This window comes from Stomoxys calcitrans, chromosome 2 (genome assembly GCF_963082655.1).
Source record: "Stomoxys calcitrans chromosome 2, idStoCalc2.1, whole genome shotgun sequence".
NCBI classification, from domain to species: Eukaryota; Metazoa; Arthropoda; class Insecta; order Diptera; family Muscidae; genus Stomoxys; species Stomoxys calcitrans.
Genome location: NC_081553.1, coordinates 177,728,515 through 177,737,663, shown reverse-complemented (window position 1 = coordinate 177,737,663; position 9,149 = coordinate 177,728,515). Strand labels below are relative to the sequence as shown.

General features: G+C 36.3%; 1 protein-coding gene across 1 annotated transcript; it reads left to right on the top strand.

The window, feature by feature from the left end:
• Positions 1-226: 226 nt before the first annotated feature.
• LOC106085468 (putative serine protease K12H4.7) lies at positions 227-8,739 on the top strand. Its single transcript, XM_059361704.1, has 4 exons — positions 227-499; positions 8,084-8,265; positions 8,328-8,563; positions 8,606-8,739. Exons 1-4 carry the CDS (start codon positions 227-229, stop codon positions 8,737-8,739), a joined length of 825 nt encoding a protein of 274 aa, XP_059217687.1.
• Positions 8,740-9,149: the final 410 nt, after the last annotated feature.

Below are 9,149 nucleotides of genomic sequence, written 5' to 3'. Positions count from 1 at the left end.
CCTGAATATTTGCGAATCAATTAATTTTTCATTCATTATTAAGCTGTGTAAAATAAAATTTCACTTTTAATAGCCTGCATTGGAGTTCCCCACAAGGCAACCAAACAAAAGCAAATCGAATAAGTGCGGGCAGCTGGGTGTTCAAGTACGCCGTGCCTCATTTCCGTCATAATAAATGCTGCATAAAAACGTCGGCATACAAAGTAATTTTTGCATTTTTGCTAAAATGATTAAACGCAACACATTATTTAAACGCGTCCGCCTGCTGATGCAGTTGATGGTATTGGTATTTTGGGAGATCTCTGTCAACAGTGCGAATATACAGCGAATTAATCCGTATGACACAATTTTGAAAATGCTGCTCAAGGAGCCGCCCGTGGGAGTGGCGACTAACATAAGCACCCACAATCGAGAGTATGTGCAAGAAATGTGGCTACCACAGAAGGTTGACCATTTTGCTGGTACTGAACATAAACTGGGAAATCAGACATGGATGATGGTAAGTTGCATGTTTGTTAACATTGGTGTGTAAGGTGATCTTTTTCTATACCCTCCACCAAAGGATTACTAATTTCGTCATTCTGTTTGTAACACCTCGAAATATGCATCTGAGACCCCATAAAATCATTATAAAGGGTGATTTTTTTGAGGTTAGGATTTTCATGCATTAGTATTTGACAGATCACGTGGGATTTCAGACATGGTGTCAAAGAGAAAGATGCTCAGTATGCTTTGACATTTCATCATGAATAGACTTACTAACGAGCAACGCTTGCAAATCATTGAATTTTATTACCAAAATCAGTGTTCGGTTCGAAATGTGTTCATTCACCGTAACGTTGCGTCCAACAGCATCTTTGAAAAAATACGGTCCAATGATTCCACCAGCGTACAAACCACACCAAACAGTGCATTTTTCGGGATGCATGGGCAGTTCTTGAACGGCTTCTGGTTGCTCTTCACTCCAAATGCGGCAATTTTGCTTATTTACGTAGCCATTCAACCAGAAATGAGCCTCATCGCTGAACAAAATTTGTCAAAATTTGAACACATTTCGAACCGAACACTGATTTTGGTAATAAAATTCAATGATTTGCAAGCGTTGCTCGTTAGTAAGTCTATTCATGATGAAATGTCAAAGCATACTGAGCATCTTTCTCTTTGACACCATGTCTGAAATCCCACGTGACACAGTGGGCCAAATGGCAAAAAAATTGGAAATAAGTCTACAACTTTTTATCTGTTGATTTTAGCCATACAAAATGTTCTAGACATTTGTAGAGGAGGACATAGGCTTTCAGAAAAGTGCTGTTGTTGGTCCATATCTTTAATACAGGGTGAGCTACAGGGTGTCAAAGTTGACCACTTTTGACTTCTCCAAGCTTCTGGGGGCCATAACTTTTGATCTACTCAACCGATTTACATGATTTAGGACTCTAGAGAAAGAGCTTGACAAGATCTAAAAAACTTATGCATAAAGTACCATGCCATCGTGTACTGTTAAGGAGTTATGAATTGTTTAATTTTAAAATATGAAAATTTGGCCTTGGTTTTTTTCAGTGTTTTTTTAATAACTCCGTCAATTTTAAAGCTATAAACTTCATACTTCACACAAATTATGCCAGCATATGTGTGCATAAAATACAAAAGGAATCACGTGAATATCTTTGGCGGTTTAAAAATGGCATCGTTTTCAATATGAAAAATATTTTTTTTGTCAAAAAATTGCAAAATTTTTCAAAAAAGATACTCCCATTTCCTTTAAGTTTTCGCAAACTTTGGCCGTCAAAGCATTATCATTTCTTTCCATTTTCACAAAGTCGAGGTATTAAGAAAAGTTTTAAGTGCTAATTTGGCTAATTTCGATATCAAACAACACCGTTATCTTAAGACCAAAATGGCCAATTTTTTTACTAAACTTCAAAAGTTTCTCACTGGAAAAAAAGTTCCACGGGGATTTTTTCGCTTTTTTTGAACTTAAATGAAAGCTTAAAATGTTCCCAACATTTTAAGGTATGTCTCGCCATATCCTAGCCATAAATGAGATCGTAGCGATCAAAATACTGAAAAAAGTCAATTTTCAAGTAGTGCTATATTCATTGCTAAAAAACAAGTATTACGTCACATTTTATTGCAAAGATGTTAAATAAACTTTTATTTGGTAACACTTCTTCTACAAAACACAAAAAGAATCATGGAAATATCTCTATTCTATTCCATTTTATGGAACCGGCAATAAAAAAGTCAATTTTTCAAAAAAGTCGAATTTCCCAAATTTTGTTTTTGTTGTCCTAATTGCACATGACACACTATAGCCATATTTACGCAACATACCTTATCGTAAAGGAAATTTTCATACCTTTCCAACGATGTATAAAACATTTCTCAACTCGGATTCTATCTACTCTAAAATTCATTTACACTTCATTAAACTCTATATAAAAATGTCTATTTGTGAAATGGAACCTTATATGGGGCCTACACTAAAACATTGATAGATTTGCCCAGGGTTTACAATACAAATGTGTTAGAATAAAAAAAGGTCTCCTGCCAAAGTTTAAAAAAATTGGAATAAAAATATGTGTTTTAGAGCGAAAACACTTCGCATCGGCGTGCGTTTGTATAGTACCTACATCTATTTTTAATGTAAGCTGATGATTTTTGAATAAAAAGTAACCTAGAAATATACCTGCATATATATATATATTTGTGTTAAGATTTGATGCAGACAAATGTTACCTGTTTCGCTATGTCGAATTCCCAGGAAATCCACCGTATCAATGAATGTGAAAAAACCTACCCATAAAAAATTCATTGTCATTTTTTTTAACCAAATTCGAGTCCAGGTAAATAATTATAGAAGAGTAAGTAAAAAGAGGCACTTTGGACCCCTTTTTACGATTGCGTGTGATACCTGAAATGGGTCATTAATTGTGAATATATTGCATAAATATTTGAACAAAATCCAAATTTTCTTCATTATATTTTGTAGAGGCGTAAAGGACATTTATAAGTTATGGAAGTCATACTGAAGTATTCCACTCTTTCGAAAATTGTATGGGACATCAAAAATGATTCCAAATCATACACGGAGTCATTTAAGGAACTTGTTTACACTTTGGACCACATATATGGAATAAGGCTAAATAAAGACGCTTTAGACAAACTTGAAAAATTCTACAAATCATTTGAGAGAAGGTTGCCAGAATGTTCATTCGCAAAAATCAAGTTTTTCAAAATGTATGAGAAGTGGCTGAAATCGGATCTACTTATTGAAATTAAACCGCTGATTCCCGGCCGGCCTAGCAAAGCATACGACGAAGTTACGGAGAAAACCAAAAAGAAAAAACAAGAGGAACTATTGGCGGCACATCCGCCAAATTTAATAAAAGATACGTTCAAAACAGCATTGTTAAAAACACAACCAAAAAATGTTGGACGAATTGTCGATGTTTTACCATTAGCATCTCCGAAAAGGGTAAAGAGAATGGTAGAAAGTATTCCAACTCCAAAATCGACTACAGAATTCACGGAGGAAGATGCACTGGCCCTGATTTTGAACCTAGGCCTCTCAAGAAACAAATACTCAACAATGAGGAAGGCTCTTCGTGAAAAAGGATGGGGTTGTTTACCCTCAAAACATAAATTGTACAACACCAGGACGAAAATGGTGCCATCAAATATATACGTGGACGAATTAAAAGCAAGAGTGAAACTTGCTGATCTTGTTGAAAATACAGCTGTTAGAATTATTTCTAATTTTACTGAAGAACAGTTGAACACATGTAATAATTCCGAAGTGGTTTTGATCAGCAAATGGGGTTGTGATGGATCATCTGGATTTTCCGAATATAAGCAACAAACAGAAATAGATACCAACTTCGCATCAATTTTCATGGCATCATTAGTACCATTGAGAATGAGATTGTACAAGGACCAATCTTCATCATCGAAAGAAAATGCATTTCAAGATATATGGATAAATAGAACACCTGGGTCAAAATATTTATGTCGCCCAATTCGGTTTGAGTATACAAAGGAAGACCGGAACACAACACGATCTTTGGTGAACGAAATAAAGGAAGAAATTGCTGCATTACCCATGATTGTTATAAACCAATTGGGAAGAAATATAAAAGTTTCGTTTCAACTACAACTCACTATGATCGATGGAAAGGTGGCAAACGCATTAACTGGCGTTATGTCCAATTGGAGATGCAATATTTGTGGCAAGAAGAATGGGCAATTCGAGGACAAGTCTGATGAAAATTTAGTAAACGAAAATGCGCTCAATTTCGGTATTTCGCCCCTGCACTGTAGAATTCGATTCATGGAGTATTGTTTGCATTTATCGTATGACCTTAAATATCGGACTAGCCCTGGAAACCGCGATGTCTCTGCTAGAAACAACCAAGATCTTCACAAAATGAGGCAGGAAGAGAAGAATCGAATCCAGTTGGAGTTTAAACAAAAGGGACTTATAATAGATAAACCTCTTTACGGATACGGAAGCACAAATGATGGCAACTCGGCAAGGCGGTTTTTTGAGGACCCCGTATCGACATCTAAAATAACCGGTCTTGATGAACACTTGCTAAGACGATTCAAAGTGATTTTGGCTGTAATCAATAGCAAAAAGATGATAAATTCAACCAAATTTGAAGCTTATAGTAATGACACAAAAAACATTTTATCTGATTTATATTCGTGGAAAGCTTTAACACCGACAGTACATAAAGTCTTACATCATGGCAAGGAAATTGTGGAATACAACATACTTCCGTTAGGAGAACTTACAGAAGAAGCTCAGGAATCCCGTAATAGAGATGTTAAACAGTTCCGGCTTTTCAATACCCGAAAGAGCACCAAATTTAACCAAAATTATGATTTACTTCAATATTTATTGTTATCGTCTGATCCGGTACTATACAGCATCAGAACTAAATGGCTACCAAAAATATGTGACGATATAGATAAGGACGATCCCGATGCCATTCAAATTAAAGAGCTTTTAAATTTTGATACCTTAGATTATTTGGTAGAGAATAAAATCAAATAATACAAAACTAAAATGCTTTTTTATTTTGGGAGTAGCTAATATACATATAAACGCACGCCGATGCGAAGTGTTTTCGCTCTAAAACACATATTTTTATTCCAATTTTTTTAAACTTTGGCAGGAGACCTTTTTTTATTCTAACACATTTGTATTGTAAACCCTGGGCAAATCTATCAATGTTTTAGTGTAGGCCCCATATAAGGTTCCATTTCACAAATAGACATTTTTATATAGAGTTTAATGAAGTGTAAATGAATTTTAGAGTAGATAGAATCCGAGTTGAGAAATGTTTTATACATCGTTGGAAAGGTATGAAAATTTCCTTTACGATAAGGTATGTTGCGTAAATATGGCTATAGTGTGTCATGTGCAATTAGGACAACAAAAACAAAATTTGGGAAATTCGACTTTTTTGAAAAATTGACTTTTTTATTGCCGGTTCCATAAAATGGAATAGAATAGAGATATTTCCATGATTCTTTTTGTGTTTTGTAGAAGAAGTGTTACCAAATAAAAGTTTATTTAACATCTTTGCAATAAAATGTGACGTAATACTTGTTTTTTAGCAATGAATATAGCACTACTTGAAAATTGACTTTTTTCAGTATTTTGATCGCTACGATCTCATTTATGGCTAGGATATGGCGAGACATACCTTAAAATGTTGGGAACATTTTAAGCTTTCATTTAAGTTCAAAAAAAGCGAAAAAATCCCCGTGGAACTTTTTTTCCAGTGAGAAACTTTTGAAGTTTAGTAAAAAAATTGGCCATTTTGGTCTTAAGATAACGGTGTTGTTTGATATCGAAATTAGCCAAATTAGCACTTAAAACTTTTCTTAATACCTCGACTTTGTGAAAATGGAAAGAAATGATAATGCTTTGACGGCCAAAGTTTGCGAAAACTTAAAGGAAATGGGAGTATCTTTTTTGAAAAATTTTGCAATTTTTTGACAAAAAAAATATTTTTCATATTGAAAACGATGCCATTTTTAAACCGCCAAAGATATTCACGTGATTCCTTTTGTATTTTATGCACACATATGCTGGCATAATTTGTGTGAAGTATGAAGTTTATAGCTTTAAAATTGACGGAGTTATTAAAAAAACACTGAAAAAAACCAAGGCCAAATTTTCATATTTTAAAATTAAACAATTCATAACTCCTTAACAGTACACGATGGCATGGTACTTTATGCATAAGTTTTTTAGATCTTGTCAAGCTCTTTCTCTAGAGTCCTAAATCATGTAAATCGGTTGAGTAGATCAAAAGTTATGGCCCCCAGAAGCTTGGAGAAGTCAAAAGTGGTCAACTTTGACACCCTGTAGCTCACCCTGTATTAAAGATATGGACCAACAACAGCACTTTTCTGAAAGCCTATGTCCTCCTCTACAAATGTCTAGAACATTTTGTATGGCTAAAATCAACAGATAAAAAGTTGTAGACTTATTTCCAATTTTTTTGCCATTTGGCCCACTGTGCGTGATCTGTCAAATACTAATGCATGAAAATCCTAACCTCAAAAAAATCACCCTTTATATTCTTGATCGCCATGTCATTTTAAGTCGATCTAGCCATGTCCGTCCGTCTGTCCGTCCGTCCGTCCGTCTGTCGAAGCACGCAAACTTTCAAAGGAGTAAAGCTAGCCGCTTGAAATTTTGTACAAATACTTTTTATAGCTAGCCGCTTGAAATTTTCCACAAATACTTTTTATTAGTGCAGGTCGGTTGGGATTGTAAATTGGCCAAATCGGTCCATGTTTCGATATAGCAGCTATACAAACCGATCTTGGGTCTTGACTTCTTGAGCCTCTAGAGTGCGCAATTCTCGGCCGATTTGACTGAAATTTTGTACGTAGTGTTTTGGTATCACTTCCAATAACTGCTCCAAGTATGGTTCAAATCGGTCCATGTTTTGATATAGCTGCCATCTAAACCGACCTTGGGTCTTGACTTGACCGGAGCCTCTAGAGGGCACAATTCTCGCCCGTTTGGACTGAAATTTTGCACGTAGTGTTTTGGTATCAATTCCAACAACCGCGGTGAGTAGGTTAAAAACGGTACATGTTTTGATATATCTGCCATACAAACCGATCTTGGGTCTTGACTTCTTGAGCCTCTAGAGGGCTCAATTTTCATCCGATTGGACTGAAATTTTGTATGAGGTGTTTTGTTATGACTTCCAATAAATATGCTAAGTATGGCGCAAATCAGTTCACAACCTGATATAGCTGCCATATAAACCGATCTTTGATCGTGACTTCTTGAGCCAATAGAGGGCGCAATTCTCATCCGATTTGGCTGACATTTTGCACGTAGTGTTTTGGTATCACTTCCAATAACTGCTTTCAGTATGGTTAAAATCGGTCCATATTTTGATATATTTGCCATATAAACCTATTTTGGGTCTTGACTTCTTGAGCCTCTAGAGGGCGGAATTCTCGTCCGATTTGACTGAAATTTTGCAGGTAATGTTTTGGTATCACTTCCAATAACTATTCTCAGTATGGTTCAAATCGGTCCATGTTTTGGTATATCTGCCATATTAACCGATCTTGGGTCTTGACTTCTGGAGCCTCTAAAGGGCGCAATTCTCATCCGATTTGACTGAAATTTTGCACGTAGTGTTTTGGTATCCCTTCCAATAACTGTGCAGAGTATGATTCAAATCGTTTCATAATCTGGTATAGCTGTCATATAAACCGATCTGGGATCTTGACTTCTTGAGCCTCTAGAGGGCGAAATTTTCATTCGATTTGGCAGAAATTTTGTACAACGGCTTCTCTTATGACTTTCAACATACGTGTCTAATATGGTCTGAATCGATCAATAGCTTGATACAGCTCCCATATAAACCTATCTCCCGATTTTGCTTCTTGAGGCCCTACAAGGCCCCATTCTTATTCTTTGTCTGCCTAAAAAGAGATACCGAAGAGATAGAACTCGACAAATGCGATCTATGGTGGAGGGTATATAAGATTCGGCGAGGTGGAACTTAGCACGCTCTTACTTGTTTTAATTTGACAGCGTTATTATGTCAATGCCGAGTTTTATGAACCAGGCGGTCCAATTTTGATATTGGTAGGAGGTGAATGGGAAATCACACCCTCATTGTTGCATCAAGGTCATTTCTATGATATGGCTTTACAACATAATGGCATAATGTTCTATACCGAACATCGTTACTATGGAAAAAGTTGGCCAATAAGGTAATACACACAATTATGTAAAAGCTTAGTGCTTTCCGTTTATATTAACAATTTTATTTAAGCTCCGTTTCCGTTGACTCTTTAAAATATTTGAGTGTACTGCAATCCTTGGAAGATCTTCGTTATTTTATTGAATATCAAAAATCATATTCAGATGATTTACGTGATGCCAAAGTGGTTCTGGTCGGTTGTTCTTATTCGGGGAGTATGGTGGCCTGGTTTATGAAACAGTATCCCAATGAAGCGGATGTGGCTTGGGCCTCTAGTGCTCCGTTGCTGGCAAAGATCGATTTTACAGGTGAGTTTAATATGAGAACGTCTGTATACTCCGAAATTCTAGCGGAATTGCCTGGACATCGTTTAATTTATGACTACGCTGGCTGGTATTGTGGCCGATTCAAACTAATAGGTTTCGGGGTTCAACATTCAATCGATATGAATAGTCACGCTCTAAAAAGGATTGCTTGGATTTAGCCAGATATAGTCAAGTAGGCACTAGATTTAATCAAGTGGTATGATATTCCTTCTTGACGAATGGCACGCGCATGGATACTAAGGATTCCTTTAGATCCTGAATTCGTACCTGGGAGACTAAGCGCGTGCAATTCCAAGTCTGAAGGAGTTGTATCCTGAGGACTCAACAAGTTGGTGTTTAGAAGCGGTGGAGTTGGGAGTCAGAGGACGACTCTCCAGTTGTTGCTGAAACTTGTTACCAAAATCTCTAAAGTCTGGCGGATTGCTGTCTCCTGCCAAACCAAACTAGCAGTGTGTAGGTGGGTCATATGGTTTGATTTGGCTCAAGCTGTGCGCCAACGGGGTAGTACAAAGCTACTAAATTTCCCGTGAAAATTTCGTTAAGGAACAAGAGATACTTTTATTATATA

Coding starts and splice junctions, on each gene's coding strand:
- LOC106085468 (XM_059361704.1), top strand. CDS start 227: ATGATTAAACGCAACACATTATTTAAACGCGTCCGCCTGCTGATGCAG. Junction 8,266..8,327: donor GGAAAAAGTTGGCCAATAAG/GTAATACACACA, acceptor ATTTTATTTAAG/CTCCGTTTCCGTTGACTCTT. Junction 8,564..8,605: donor GGCAAAGATCGATTTTACAG/GTGAGTTTAATA, acceptor CCGAAATTCTAG/CGGAATTGCCTGGACATCGT.